Genomic DNA, 16,813 nt, shown 5'->3' with positions numbered 1-16,813 from the left:
ACTCTGAAATCTTGCGTCGTGGCCAATCATGGATGTTTGATACTATGATGGTTGTTGCTTGCCAGTCAATGAAGTGTGATGGATTGTTCACAATGTGTTCAGAAAGGGCTGACTTAAGATCTGATTTCAGCGGCGAGGTTTTGTACTCTTTGAGCCTAATGTCAAAGTGGCGGAATGTCTCTCTTACATAGCTGCTGCCAGTCGCACATTAGCTTGTAGATAGAACCCCTGGGGTTGTGAGTGGTGTTAGATGAAGTGCATCTTCCACTGGCCTTGAGAATGGTTTTAAGTATTTTGTCACAGCTGAAAGTCACATCTATGCTGGCAGTTTTCTTGAGCAGTCGGCTGATGTGGAGGCTGATCTGGCCTTGGTAGGGAATGGCTTCATGTACATTACTGGTACATGTATATATATCATGTGTATATGTTAACATTCAACTGACGAAGGGGCAAGGAAAAGCCCAGAAACGGTGTGTATAGAATAAAGAAGTTGACATACATAATATTTTGTCTTATACTTGAATACCAATTTCTATATGCCTCCCAAGAACCTATTTTCTCGTTACATCAACTATTTTTCGTCGTTTTGATTAATTTCTCGTTGCTTCGACAATTTTCTCGTAACTTCATGTTACTGTCAAAACTTGAGATTTCGACTATTTACTCGTTGCTTCAAGTATATTCTCGTTACTACAATTATTCTTCCGTTGCTTTATAGGAAAGTGGACTTGGCAGATCACGATGTTAATTCCACCTCATGTGGCTATCAACCAGCAAGACATATCTTCACAGGTGACTTCTCCATTGTTGACAATAGCAACCTCGTCAACTATTTAAAGATGGACCTAAATATCGTGAACAGCCCCCTGAAGAAGAAGAACCTGTGGAATGTCAGTGGGTTAAGTCAGTACGTGATGTTGTCATTGGTAGAATACACAAACTGAAAAAGAGGAAACAGAATTGGAATAAACCCATTCTGTCCCAGCCAGCTGTCATCCAAAGTCTGGCTGCCCTGCATGAAACGTTTGTAGTTATTCCCACTGACAAGGCCTCAAATAACATAATCATTATATATAAACATCATTACATAAATGTTTTGACCAAAGAGCTTGGTATACGTGACATATCAAATAATACCACATATAAGGCCAGTATGTTAACTGAAATCTGCCTAAACCATTCAAAGTCGCCATCCACGTTTGGCTTGATTGTAAAAGCTGAAGACATATCCATTCCTCTTTTGTACTGGATTCTAAAACTACATAAAATCCGTTCAAGGAGAGATTTATTGCTGGTTCCCGCAAATGTACAAGCAAATCCCAGTCTCAGAGATTAACTATTATCATGATTACTATCAAGGAAGGACTTTCTTGATATTCACAGAAGATTTTTGAGACATGCGGAATTAATACATGTGGATTCTCAAAGGATTTGCTTACATTTTTAGAAACTCAGAGTTCCGTTCTGTCAAAACATTTGTATACCACTATTCCACATAACAAGCTTAAGGAAAAAAATCATTCCTTGATTTATGGGGCTTTTGTAAACAAACATGGTGAACAAAGACATGCCTACAGAGGCCCAGGACAATTTGTCAAATTGAAAGCAAGTGTCATTTGAAGTTTACTGAGAATATGTGAAATGCTGGACTTTCTCATTGATAACATCTATGTGAAATTTGGGGTAAAACATTTCGCCAAGAAGTAGGCATCCCCATGGGCACCAACTGTGCTCCCCTCCTTGCGTATCTTTTTCTTTCTGCATATGATTCAGAATTTCTGATTGGTTGGCAAAATCAAAATAAGGTAATTTGGCCAAGAAGTTTAACTTCAGATTCCGGTACATCAATGAATTAATGTCGTTCAATAACCATCAAATAGCCAATTGCCTTCCACTCATTTACCTACCTGAACTTGAAATTAAGGAGACAAGGGAGACCGCCTGAACTGTTTCATACTTAGATCTATGCATAAAGATTCAGAGTGACAAAAACTCACCACATGGCTGTATGACAAAGGGATGATTTCAACTTTCCAGTAGTAAACGTCCCTTTCATGCAGAGCAAACTTCCAACCTTTGCTGTTTACATTTCACAACTTTTGAGGTACAATAGAACGTGCTCCTTTTATGAGGAACTCAAAGAGCGTCATGCAACTCTTGCTCAGAAGTTGTTTGATCAAGGTTACACCATTCAAGACCTCAGTAAAGCTTTCAGGACATGTGGACGTAAATACCAATTTTGATGCCCCTGTGCCAAAAGTGATGTCCGATGCAATTCCCTATTTTGCTTTATACCATACGTTCCCGAATTATTTCAGGTGAACAATGACTGGACTTAGCAAATGTTTATGGCGGGTGCCACTGGTGGGGTAGGACACGCTCACCTTTCGTGAACACCGGGTAACATCACTATTTCATAGTGATTCAGTAACACATGCTCTGTCATCGTATCGCATGGTGACAATCACTGGATTGTCTGGTTCAGACCCGATTTGTTTACCAACAACATCGGACAGAAATAACACTGCTGAAACTAATATCTGCTCATGATATAGTCACAATTGTACAATCGACTCTGCTGTTGGCAGAGATTTGTTATGAATGTTGAAAAGGTTTTTGTCGCTTCTATTTTGATTATTTTCTCGTTCCTTCAACTTCTTTCAAAAACTTGAGGTAACGAGTAAATACTGAAATTTCAGGTTTTGGAAAAAAACTTGAAGCAACGAGAAAATACTTGAAATTTCGTGCTACAAAAGTGGCAGTATTATGCTTTCGTACTCAACATCCTTAAATCTCAAACATAAACATTTTTATGAAAACTTTTAACAAGCTTCGGGCCAATATTAGGACAGCAATGCAATTATCTTCAATGTTGTAGAAAACACTCTACTTAGGAAAAACAATAACCAATTGCGATATTGCATTCATGTCGGAATCAATATTTGGGGCACATGTCGCATTTGAACTTGAATGTGCGACGTCTTGGTCAACGTCGTCTGCGACTTAGTCAGGCCAAAAGGTATACGAGACTGCTTCAAACAGCGGAATATATGTCATGTGATAAGAACTTCTCTGACGGAGACAATGACAGCGACGCAACATCGCATTTACTTGTGCGACCTTTGTCTTGGTGATTTGAGTTCGTGGATCGTCAATTAAAACGGCTTGATGGACAGATCAGATATCATACCTGTTTGATGCTCACGTATCCTCGGGTTGGGAATTGTCTTTCCAGTGTTTGTCATGGCACGTGCATCAGAAACAGTAGTAACCCTGAGGCACGTTCACATACAATTGTTAGGCATGTCTCAAAGTCTCAAAGATTGTTATCACCAGTAAATTCTACAGACGTGTTGGTGGCTATGCTGGGTTCACACTGTCGCGTGATCCGTTAAAAACACCACGATTGGCCATTTGCAGCTGATCGTGGAACTTCTCTGAAATTTCAGGTTTGGATACGAGGTGATGTGAGTCGATACGATCTGTTACGCTTGGATGCGATATTGTCACAATTGGTCACTTTCAGGTGACGCGGTCTGTCATGATCTGGTCTCCCGTTCAGATACGATCACATACGTTGTGATAAGATTGTCAGGATCGAGTCCACGATCTGGTCGCAATCTGACACGATCATCACGATCAGGGTCCCCGATTTGGTACAATCTGGTACAAGGGGGTATGCACATCAAATGAAACACCGAGAACGACAAGGGTTGTGCTAAGTAAACGCACTTCACGTACCGCACGTGCATTTGTTTCACTGTTCCAACTACTGCGCTTACCCCATTGTGGTAACCTAATCGTCGTCTTTCCGACAGAACCGTCAGAAATCGCTTAAGAACTGTAGGCCTGAGGTCCAGAAGAGTAATCAAACGCACTCTACTGGCAGATCACCATCAGAGGCACCGTTTGGCATGGTGTCTGGCTCGACGTGCGTGGAATCTGAGTACATGGCTAACAATTCACTGGTGAGATGAAAGTCGTTTTCTGCTGCATGTCACACAGATGGACGAGCAAGGGTTTGGAGGCTCAGAAATACGACCTATACACCAAGGGACATCAAACCAATAGTCCCATACGGGGGAGGCTCCGTTATGATCTGGGGGTGTAACTCCCATGTTTGCAAGTTGGACCTGGTTACCATACGAGGCAACCTTACAGGTGAACTGTACATCCGAAATGTCCCGGAACCAGTTGTTGTCGCCCATTTTTTACCTCAGTTACAACGCAGTTACAACACTGCCTTGGCTTGCAATGAGTCCAGATCGGAATCCGTTGGAGCGACATGCACGTGTAAAACACCATCGTCGCTTCACTACAAACTCGAAGGACATACATGTGGAAAACACTACAATCACTTCACTATATGCTATAAGGACATACTTGTTTAATCACTACTTACAATCACTTTACTACACCCTCTAGGGGCATACATGTGGAAAACACAAATACAATCACTTTACTACTCCCCCTAAGATCATACGTGTGTAAAACACTACAATCACTTTACTACACCCCCTAAGATCATACGTGTGTAAAACACTACAAATCACCTTACTACACCCTTTAAGATCATACGTGTGTAAAACACTACAATCACTTTACAACACCCTCTAGGGGCATGCATGTGTAAAACACAAATACAATCACTTTACTACAGGCGGTAAGGTCATACGTGTGTAAAACACTACAATCACTTTACTACACCCCCTAAGATCATACGTGTGTAAAACACTATAATCACTTTACTACACGCTACAAGGACACACGAATGAAACACTAATACAATCATTCTCCTATTCTGAGGACAAGCATGTGTAAAACACTATTTACAATCACTTTACTACACTTTTTGGCGACAAACACGTGTAAAACACAATTTACAATAACTTTACTACACATTCTGAGACCAAACACGTGTAAAACAGTATTTATAACCACTTTACTACATATTCTGAGGATATACATGTTTAACCACGACAATCAGATTACTATACGCATTAATCACATATTTTTGTATGTTTAAATTGAATTAAAATGAATAGAAACTGACCCAGGCTTAGGAAACATTTTCTGATTGAAATGTGTTATTAAGCCTTTCAGTATCTGGTTTGTCGACATACACTTGTAAACACTACTTACAATCGCTTTACAACACACTATAATGACATACACGTGTAAAACATGTGTAATATAGAACCTTTCAGTCCCTGTTTATCGACATACACGTGTACACACGACTTACAATCGTTTTACAACACACTATAATGAGATACACGTGTAAAACATTTGTAATATAGAACCTTTCAGTCCCTGTTTATCGACATACACGTGTAAACACTACTTACAATCACTTTACAACACACTATGAGGAGATACACGTGTAAAACATGTGTAATATAGAACCTTTCAGTCCCTGTTTATCGACATACACGTGTAAACACTACTTACAATCACTTTACAACACACTATGAGGAGATACACGTGTAAAATATGTGTAATATAGAACCTTGCAGTCCCTGTTTATCGACATACACGTGTAATGTGATTGAGCCATATTATGCCATGCTCTAGACCCGCAATGAACGCAGTGATTGTAATTTCGTTTTGCTAGCTCATGTGCCGCGTGGGATGTTCCTGTCGGGGCATCATGTTTTGGAGAAGGTCGATTGTCCGTTGATTCTGGCGATTCTATGGCTGGAAAGTGTTGACTGACTTTCTATACAAATATTATTGTTATATTAAATTAAAGCAGAATGCTTTCATGGGTGAATGTTTTCAGTTACGTTCGAAAGGAACGCATCTGCATGCAGATATGTCACTGTTTGAGTCATCACCGTCCACACAGAAAATATTCTGTTGATGAGGTGCATGTATTATAAGCCTGTGATAGCTCACACATAGAAGTACAATAGTCATTATCAATATACTATGAGAGAGTCCGGATTACAGTATGCCATCAACCTAGGCTGGTCGGAGGAGGCAAGCTAATGGTTTAAGCGACCAGGCTCAGCTCCATGATTCCTATGTGTCACAATACCAAGCCTGTCTAGATCGTTGCTCATAATATCAATCACTGGATTGTCTTTTCCACAATCTATTCTTACAAGCTTCCGTCATGCAGAAGGAATCTTGTTAAGTTTGTCGTCAAACAACGATCGTGAATAAGGAAAAGATGTGAAAAGAGGAGTGAGTGAGTGAGTTTAGTTTTACGCCGCTTTTAGCAATATTCCAGCAATATTACGGCGGGGGACACCAGAAATGGGCTTTACACATTATGCCCATGTGGGGAATCGAACACGGGTCTTCGGCGTGAAGAGCGAACGCTTTAACCACTAGGCTACCCCACCGTCCCTTGTAAATATGAGGCTACGAAATCAAACCATCGACCTCCCACAGAAATATCCACGAATTATGCTGAAATACATTCACAGCAAAATATGTTATCATAGATGGCCGGCGTTCCACAAAGCTTACAAAGTCAAACACTCGCTGAAGTGTTCGTGTGGCTGTGTGTTAAATAAAGAAGCAAAACTTCAGAATATAACTTTATAATATCAATTCAGTGATATTTATTTACATTTTTCTTGTCTAAAATTTCCAGTTTCTATTACTTTCAAGTGTCATTTTCGGGAATGTTGTTTTTCCCTGGAGTTTCTCTTTGTTTCCTGAGCCACTGTTTCATCTCCTCGATTGTCTGTGGCAGTTCCTGGTTGTTAGTTTCTGGTAGGAAGCGAACCAGGAGAGTCACCACGACACAGAACGTGCCGAACACAGAGCCAGGGACCCACGGCAGGTAGCGGTACTGTTACACAAGAATCCTCATCATGTATTACATTAAAGTGAGGGAACTATAATTTTTATACCTTATATGGGAAATTACGTATGGCAAGATTACCAACATTACCAACTGTTAATCCGGGACACGCCGAATATAAATTCCATTTGTAATTCTCAAACCTTGTTAAGAAATCTTCATTTGAAATGTGAGCTGAACCGCTGGTCATTATTAAGTTAGAATATGTTTTAAACAAATATGGGAAAGGTTTAATTCTTCAAAAGAGTCAGCGTTACATTTGATTAGAATTTGCCCTCGCCAACCTATGCTAATCTATGCTACCGAAGGCACTAGATAGATCGGTTGTGAACCTGGAGCGTGGAAGCCTGCCCAGAATAGAAAACGCTGGTCTGGTACATAATTTCTACATGTCACCGCCATAGCTGGAATAATGCCTGGTGCGACATCGTGCAACAAGCCAGGAGACACAACGCAAATGGCAAAACATGAATTGTCATTGGCCACTAATTTGCTGTATGAATGATATATTTTAATGTTATCTATGTTCCTCGAATTATTCAAACCTGGTGCAGCCTCTCGACTACCCACAGTCTTAATATGTGTGAAGTTCCGAATGAAGTAATGCGATATACCTCAGTCCTAGCACACTCTGTACAACCAGACTCACCACAGTCCGTGTAAATGGGGCAAACAGTCCACCAATCCTCGCAGACATTGATGCCAGACCAATTCCAACATTTCTGAAACACATTAGCATTGAGGATACAAGTTTACACACATCGTGCTTTTGGTCTGTATATAATTGTATATTTTGCACTAATATATAATGGATATTAATGCATGTAACAACACACAATAATTCTCATCTTAATTCAGGATTCAAGGTGGTTACAAGGCCACACTAACCGTATTACTATATATCACTGAAGACACATACTAGAAGGGGGTGTTGTTAGCCTAGTGGTTAAAACGTTCAAGTCTCGAGTTCGATTCCTCACATAGGTACAATGTGTGAAGCCCATTTCTGGTGTCGCCGGGTGATAGAGAGCTGGAATATTGCTGAAAACCAAACTGACACACTGTAGGTGTTGTGTACGCTAAGGTGTAAAGGGATGTTTGTTTCGGTTGAGTTTTATGAATGTGTTCTTGTAAATGGCGTAAAGTAAACTCACTCACTGACATACTAAAATGTGCATGAGGGATTTGTGCTAACATGTTATGTGCGTTTAAATGATCTTGCCAACATGCCAGGCACGTGACTTTGCGATCTGTAATTGACCGAGTCTGGACCAGAATATTCGGTGATGGATGTCATTGACATCGATCCACCCGGCTACCATGGCATGCAATCAACAATGTCACCCAGCCTAACTCCCCTATCCATTTTGTCCCCAGGATTTCCTTCAGTTTTCAAATATAAGTTAAGAAAAATATGGTAAAAGTTTATTCGCCCTGTGTGAGGTATACGTACGTTCTCGGACGACATTGTTTGTTTTGTGGCGATCACTATAGTCAGCAGCTAATCCTTTACGTAGGTAAACGTGTATTGTGCTGAACATAAACAGAGCTCGTTAAACACAATAATAACATGATTTCGTTTGAGCATGTAAGAAACCTCCCAATGGTAATTACCAGTAAATGTAAAAGATAAAATGCGAATTATTTTAAATGTCGCATTTCGTTGCGTTTACGATTTTTGTTCTGTGTAACATTATCAAAGCAACATATCATGGATTATATAGCCGTATTGGCTTACCTTATGTTTGTTGGGAAGATTTCAGGGTATACAACCATATGATGTTATATGAAGTCGCTATTGCAAATTTTCCTATCAAAGAAAATGTTGTCACCGCTACAGTGAAGGAAGGCACTGCACCTGAAACACCAGTAGGAGGATACAGAATACTACGGTTATAACGAACTCAAAGGGACCATTAAGTTTAGTTCGTTATAACCGTAGTTCGTTCAAAACATGGTCAAAATACGTAGAAATATATATAGAAGTGGTCAGGGCCCTGTTCCCCAAAGCGATCGTTAGCCCTAAGATGATCGCAAACCCATACTTTAACATAGATTTACGACTGTCGTAGCGCTACGATCGCTTTGAGGAACGAGGGCCCTGTGCCTTTAACACAGTTCGTTATATCCGTCAGTTCGTTAAAACGGAGTTTACTGTATATGAAACATATAATGAGTGGATCATACCTGTTCTGTTATCTTGCCCTCACACATTAATGTCGTGTTTTCTGATTGGCTCAGCGCTCTTCTATTATTTTCAATGTACCCCGCTATCAAGCGAGTAACATTTTCCATGTGCCCCGCTGGAATGCGAACTAATTTGGTACTTCGTAGTAGTAATTCTTTATCTCGAATAACATTGAATCACGTATGATGAGCGGAAATTACCAATGTTTTGCGAAGGAAATTCGATGGAAGGGAGATAACTCTAAATTTGTTTTTCTTGTCTTGTCGCCTTGCCTCCATACTCATGATCCATGCTTCAAACAGTTCAAAATTACAATTGAGGTGTTGGGAGAGATAACATACTTTGTTCACTGGTCCCTCGGGACCAATGGATTGATGTACCCTCGATAAACAAACATCGAGGGTACATCAGCCCTTATAATGTACCACAGCAGAGCCATTATGGTAGTGTTCAATCATTGCAGTGTCATTTCACTCCCATACTAATTTTACTGAGCGTGAGAGAGGTGTGGTAGAGTGCTAGAATCGGTAGTTGAGTGCAGGAAGCCGTGGAAGGGTACTGATTTTCGGAGATTGAGGAAAGCCGTGGCACAGTACAGGTATTCGGTTGTAGAGTGAGAGAAGCCGCGACAGAGTAAAGTATTCGGTGGTAGAGTGGAGAGAAGTCGCGACAGAGTAAAGTAATCGTGGTGGTAGAGGAGATAAACCACGGCAGGGTAAGGTATTCGGTGGTAGAGGAGGGACGTAAAAACTGGCGGTAGAGGAGAGAAGCCACGACAGAGTAAGGCATTTGGTGGTAGAGGAGATAAGCCGCGACAGAGTAAAAGTATTCGGTGGTAGAGGAGAGAAGCCGCGACAGAGTACAAAGCATTCAGTGGTAGAGTGAGAGAAGCCGCGACAGAGTAAAGTATTCAGTGGTAGAGTGAGAGAAGCCGCGACAGAGTAAAAAGCATTTCGTGGTAAGGAGATATAGCCGCGACAGAGTAAAAGTATCTCGGTGGTAGAGTGAGATAAGTCCGCGACAGAGTAAAGTATTTAGTGGTAGAGTGAGATAAGCCGCGACAGAGTAAAGTATTCAGTGGTAAGAGTGAGATACCGCCGACACAGTGAAAAGCATTCAGTGGTAGAGTGAGAGAAACCGCGACAGAGTAAGATATTCGGTGGTAGAGTGAGATAAGCCGCGACAGGGAAGTAAGGTATTCAGTGGTAAAGTGAGATAAGCCGCGACAGAGTGAAGTATTTGGTGGTAGAGTGAGAGAAGCCGCGACAGGGTAAAGATATTCGGTGGTAAAGTGAGAGAAGCCGCAACAGAGTGGAAGTATTCGCTGGTAAAGTGAGAGAAGCCACGACAGAATAGGGTATTCGGTGGTAGAGTGAGATAAGCTGCGACACAGAGTAAAAGTATTCGGTGGTAGAGTGAGAGAGGCCACGACAGAGTAAAGTATTCGGTGGTAAAGTGAGATAGGCGCGCGACAGAGTAAAATATTCGTGGTAGATGTGAGAGAAGCCGCGACCAGAGTAAAGTATTCGGTGGTAAAGTGAGATAAGCAGCGACAGAGTAAGGTATTCGGTGGTAGAGTGAGATAGAAGCCACGACAGAGTAAAGTATTCGGTGGTAGAGGAGATAAGCCACGACAGAGTAAGGCATTGGCGGTAGAGTGATATAAGTCGCAACAGTGTGAAGTATTCGGTGGTAGAAAGGATATAAGCCGCGACAGAGTGAAAGGCATTCGCTGGTAGAGAGTGAAATAAGCCGCGACAGAGCAAAGTATTCGGTGGTAAAGTGAGATAAGCCGCAACAGAGCAAAGTATTCGGTGGTAAAGTGATATAAGTCGCGATAGAGCTGGAAGCATTCGGTGGTAGAGCGATAGAAGCCGCGACAGAGTAAAGTATTCGGTGGTAAGAGTGATATAAGGTCGCGACAGAGTGAAGCATTCGGTGGTAAAGTGAGATAGGCCGCGACAGAGTAAAGTATTCAGTGGTGGAGTGAGATAGGCCGCGACAGAGTAAAGCATTCGGTGGTAAAGTGAGATAGGCCGCGACAGAGTAAAAGTATTCGGTGGTGAAAGAGATAGGCCGCGACAGAGCAAAATATTCAGTGGTGGCAGAGTGAGAGAAGCGCGACAGAGTAAAGTATCTCGGTGGTAAAGTGGAGATAGGCAGCGACAGAGTAAGGTATCTTCGGCGGTAGAGTGAGATAAGCCATGACAGAGCAAAGCATCTGGTAGAACAGTGAAGTTTCACGACCAGTGGTAAGGCATTCGGTGGTAGAGTGAGATAAGCCGCAACAGTGTAAGGCGTGCAGTGGTGAATGAGATAAGCCGCAACATGGTAAGGCATTCAGCGGTAGAGTGAAATAAACCGTGACAGAGCAAAGTATTCGGTGGTAAAGTGAGATAGGCAGCGACAGAGTAAAGTATTTGGTGGTAGAGGAGAGAATCCGGGCGACAGAGTAAAAGTATCTGGTGGTAAAATGAGATAGGCCGCGACAGAGTAAAGCATTCGGTGGTAAAGTGAGATAGGCCGCGACAGAGTAAAAGTATTCAGTGGAAGAGTGGAGATAGGCCGCGACAGAGCAAAGTATTCGGTGGTAAAGTGAGATAGGCCGCGACAGAGTAAAGTATTCGGCGGTAAAGTGAGATAGGCCGCGACAGAGTAAAATATTCAGTGGTAGAGTGAGAGAAGCCGCGACAGAGTAAAGTATTCGGTGGTAAAGTGAGATAGGCAGCGACAGAGTAAGGTATTCGGTGGTAGAGGAGATAAGCCGGCGACAGAGTAAAGTATTCAGCGGTAGAGTGAGATAAGCCACGACAGGGTAAGGCATCTCGGTGGTAGAGGAGATAAGCCGCAACAGTGTAAGGCGCAGTGGTAGAATGAGATAAGCCGCAACATGGTAAGGCATTCAGTGGTAGAGTGAAATAAACCGTGACAGAGTAAAGTATTCGGTGGTAAAGTGAGATAGGCAGCGACAGAGTAAAGTATTTGGTGGTAGAGTGAGAGAATCCGCGACAGAGTAAAGTATTCGGTGGTAGAATGAGATAGGCCGCGACAGAGTAAAGTATTCGGTAGTAAAGTGAGATAGGCCGCGACAGAGTAAAGTATTCAGTGGTAGAGTGAGAGAAGCCGCGACAGAGTAAAGTATTCGGTGGTAGAGTGAGATAAGCCACGACAGGGTAAGGCATTCGGTGGTAGAGTGAGATAAGCCGCAACAGTGTAAGGCGTTCAGTGGTAGAATGAGATAAGCCGCAACATGGTAAGGCATTCAGTGGTAGAGTGAAATAAACCGTGACACAGTAAACTATTCGGTGGCAGAGTGAGAGAAGCCGCAACAGGGTAAAGTATTCAGTGGTAGAGTGAGATAAGCCGTGACAAAGTATGGTTTTCGGTGGCAGAGTGAGAGAAGCAGCAACAGGGTAAGGCATTCGGTGGTAGCGTGAGAGAAGCCGCAACAGGGTAAGGTATTCGGTGGTAGAATGAGAGAAGCCACGACAAAGTAAAGTATTCGGTGGTAGAGTGAGATAAGCCGCAACAGGGTAAGGCATTCGGTGGTAGAGTGAGAGAAGCCGCGACAGAGTAAAGTATTCAGTGGTAGAGTGAGAGAAGCCGGTATTTGGTGGTAGAGTGAGATAAGCCGCGACAGTGTAACGTATTCGGTGGTAGAGTGAGAGTCTGAGTGAAGCGAACGGGAGTTGCGGTAGAGTGGTGCGAGGCGGTGGTAGTGAACAAAACTATGAAAACACATTGTGTATTCATAGCTTTCGGCCGTGGAAGCCGTGCCAATTGACACTTATCAGAGGGATACACAAAGTCTGTGGTCTACATTACAAGTTGTCCGACTGGCTGAGTGGGTTAGACGACTGACTTTGTGTGGGTTCCTATCCCGAACAAAAGTACTAGAATCCGTACTTTACAGAGAAAGTGTAATCCCAAATATAACATGTTAAATGTGAAGAAAGCTGTAGCAGGGTCTGAGGTGAGGCGGCAGTAGAGTAAAGGAATGCAGTGGTAGAGCTAAAAGGGAAGGCAGTGGTACTGCGATGAGATGTGAACATCATTACATGGTAGAACGGTGACTAAGCAGAGTGGTACATTAGTAAAATAAGGATACGTTATTGCAGTGTATGATGCACCTGTACACCGAGGAATAGTGCAGTGAGTAGGTTTGTAACGATTCATCGATGTTTGCATCGTCAGCTACGGCTGCATCGATACAGAGCACATTTAAGCAATATTCATATCGCCAGGGTCCATGATACATCGATGTATCGCCACAAGAGACGACATATCCCGATACCACTTAAGTAGTACATCACCGTAGATAAGCCGACCCGTTTCAGTGATTCTGAATTTGATATAAATTACATTGAATTGTTTTAGAAAGCATTGGTGTAGAAACACAACTTCCCAAGGTAAACGTCAGTTTCAAAGTTATTTTATTAGGTCAAAGTATACTGAATATGTTTTGTACATAGAGAGGCGGTACTCCAGCATTATGAACCATATCTGTTGTCGACCATGGCAGATAGATTCGACCTTTGCGGTTTTACCGCCGCATTACTCAATACTAGTATCCCAACTACAGTGTAGACAGATAACTGAATAACAGAGCAGCAGGAGAAGATCGAGTCTGCAATAGTCAAAACCAGAGACAGAATGCTTAAGCAGCTAATTTTGTATTAAGCGACCGTTCATTATTTATGGCTGGGGTGGGTGGGTTTGCTATATAATAATATCTTTGTACAAAGTAAGTGACCTCCACCTGCATGTCATGTACAAAAATACCTTCCAATGATATGTATTGCATAATATTTGTACGTACAAAACTGCTGAAAGTCCCCCATTCCTTTTAAAAATCAAAAATCATGACCCCTAATTACCCCTAGAACAAGCATCATCACCCCACCCACCGATCACACCCCTACCTATAAGTTATGAACGGTCCCTAACCTACCTTCAAGTTGTCAACAGCACTGAGGCTATCAACGATAAGCTTCTGTTATTAGATGGAAGGCCTGGCATGTCCGCTTCCTTCCAAATCTGAGAAAAAAACCCAACACTTTATCAAACAGATTGCATTGATGGGAGCGACCCGTAAACTCTAGGTTATAACTGGTCTTCAGCAGCCCATACCTTTTGTAAGAGGCGACTAACGTGATCGGGTGGTCAGGCTCATTGACTTGTATCCCAATTGCGTAGATCGATGCTTCTGCTGTTGATCACTGGATTGTCTGGTCCAGACTCGATTATTTACAGACCGCCGCCATATAGCTTGAATATTGTTGAGGGCAACGTAAAACTAAACTCACTCACTGAACAGAATTGAGTCTATTCTGCAAGTCAGAGCTTATGACGACGAATCCCGTTTGGGCCTTATTTTCTTCTTGGTTTGTCAGCTGCATACCCGTGCTCGTGGGTTGCACCAAACTGCTAAACGTCTGAGACCTCCAACGTCGTGCTGACAAGCAGTGGTGGAACTTAACACCCTTCAAAGTGCCGATAACGCCAAAGGAACTGAATACCAATCTTGACATCAGCTTCGACATCATCATATCAGAATTGCAATAGTTCGGTGCTCGTGATGTCGATCACTGGATTGTCTGAACCAGACTCGACATTTTACACACTGCCGTCATATAGCTGGAATAATGCTGAATACGGCGTCAAACAACAAACACAGCTCCAACGAGACTCCACATGCCATGTGTCCACTGTTCTATATGTATACACTGCATATCATCGGTTTTCTCCTTTCACTCGCCAGATTATGTCAAAACAGGCCCTCACATAGCCAGAGTGGATTTGGATGACTGGTTAGTGTTTTGATAACACTCAACCAGATTGGCCATAATTTGTTTCAACAAAATGCTCAATTAGTGAGTTTAGTGAAATTTGTATGAAAAGTGAGATACATGTACATTGATGGTATAAGAAGCGATTTATTGAGATTGAGAGTGAATCATATCATTACCGGTCAACTGTGATTTCAAATGCGATTACGCTTTAAACATCCGTGATGCAGTTCGAAGCCGAAGCCGATGTATTTGTCACTGTGGAAGGTTATTGTGGGAGTTGAGATAAAGTCCATAGTAAGTGAGGCTGTCAGTTAACCTAAAAACAAAACTTACAGAAACAAAACGAAACACGGTTCATTCTTTGTGTACTATTAACGTCGAACAGAGGTAAACAATAAGGGAACTATGAGTGATAGTTGGAGGACAATGGCAGTTCGGGCATGATGGCATGCAATCAACAAATCACCAAGCCTTACCTACCTTTCGCCGTTATTGATGATTGATCATTGACTATTAAAATAATGGGTGTTCGAACAACAGGGGCCCCATTTATTCTTGCCCTTCATAAAGGTTTGCTAATTTTCTAAACCTTTATAAAGCAGTAAAGCTGCCACACGCTTTAATATAATTAAGAATGATATTCTGAACTTCATAGCGAACTGGTGTTCCTTTAAGCACGATAGTCCAGCCAATGAGATGTAAATATTGAGAGCTGTAAGAGATTCCGCCAAGTAGCTTGATTAAGATATTTTTGCAATGCAGTAAATAATGAGCCACATTATCTAGCTGATTACACACTGTACAATGTGCAGAAATATTCTATTACTAATATTAAGACATCTCTATTACTAATATTAAGACATGCACCAAGACCACAATGCTCAAGACAACGTCTGGTTAAAAGAGCCTCTTCTGGTACGATTGTTTCGAGACAATTTTGCAGGAGTCAGTCAAAATGCTCGATGCCATAGAGATGGCGTTCTTTAAGAATGAAGTCCATCTGTTGCCATTTCGTATGAGCATGGATCTTACTGACGGTGCTTTATTCCTGCAGGAGAGGCCACAATATCAGTCTCATCCTGTTCTGATCCATCGAAGTCTAATGCAGCTTCGGGTCGAATTCTATCAGTCTTCCCATTTCCAAGTAGTCCAACATGAGCAGGTATCCATGAAAATTCAATATCCAAAAGATCTTTACTTAATTCATTTCAATGTGGTCAGCCGCCACAGTCCTCACGCTGTCCGTTGCTGTGTGTGAGTTACGCCCTTCTCCTCCTAAACTGGGCTTCGACAATAATGTTTAAAGCGCCGTAAAATGTAAATAACTTTACACCCAGTGGAGGTTGCTTAAATTTTACTGGGCTGGCTCCCTTTTAGCAAGAAGGCTTCGTGATATGACAGAAACACTGTTCAAAACATGTTAAGATGGTGAACAGACCCCTCCATATAAGTCAACGCAAAGAATGTGTTTCCGGATATCTACGCGGTTTCGTGAAAATATTCAATTTCTGAATACTGTATGAATGGTTGACAATGTTTCTGTTATACTATGACCGATTGGCGTAATGCGAATGGAATGCCAGTCGTTGGACGTCATCACTGATTTGAAATCCACAGGATGTGATGGATCAGATAACAAAACCTTTGGTACTACCACGGGGCATAATCCTTACAAGGGCACGGCCAAATGTACCCTTAAGGCTACAGCAATGTGTCAATAATAACGGTGAATGATTTCAAATAATATTCCTGAAACATAACATAAAAGATAAAAACATATAGATAGAAATAATAAATATAAATGCCATAATATGAATATCATAATATAAATATGATATAAACATAATTAATGCTGAGGTATATAACATATAGCATAAAAATATAAAAAATACATTTAAAAATCAAATATGTATACAAAATAATATAATAAATATATATAATTAAATGCACATAATAATGCTGTGGTTACGTCAGATAATCATTGTAGGTCCGCTGACTTGCTGACACACATGTCAT

General features: G+C 41.7%; 1 protein-coding gene across 1 annotated transcript; it reads right to left on the bottom strand.

Annotated features, from left to right (window-relative positions):
- Window positions 1-6,544: 6,544 nt before the first annotated feature.
- LOC124282558 (solute carrier family 22 member 6-A-like) lies at window positions 6,545-8,593 on the bottom strand. Its single transcript, XM_046718562.1, has 3 exons — window positions 8,556-8,593; window positions 7,467-7,539; window positions 6,545-6,805 (listed from the first exon to the last, which is right to left on the bottom strand). The coding sequence occupies exons 1-3, from the start codon at window positions 8,591-8,593 to the stop codon at window positions 6,617-6,619; spliced, it is 300 nt and encodes a 99-aa protein (XP_046574518.1). The 3' UTR covers window positions 6,545-6,616.
- Window positions 8,594-16,813: the final 8,220 nt, after the last annotated feature.

This window comes from Haliotis rubra, unplaced genomic scaffold (assembly GCF_003918875.1).
Source record: "Haliotis rubra isolate DU_JTF1 unplaced genomic scaffold, ASM391887v1 Scf3, whole genome shotgun sequence".
Lineage (NCBI taxonomy): Eukaryota > Metazoa > Mollusca > Gastropoda > Lepetellida > Haliotidae > Haliotis > Haliotis rubra.
Note: the sequence above shows the minus strand (reverse complement) of the source record. Positions and strands in the feature narration are given on the sequence as shown.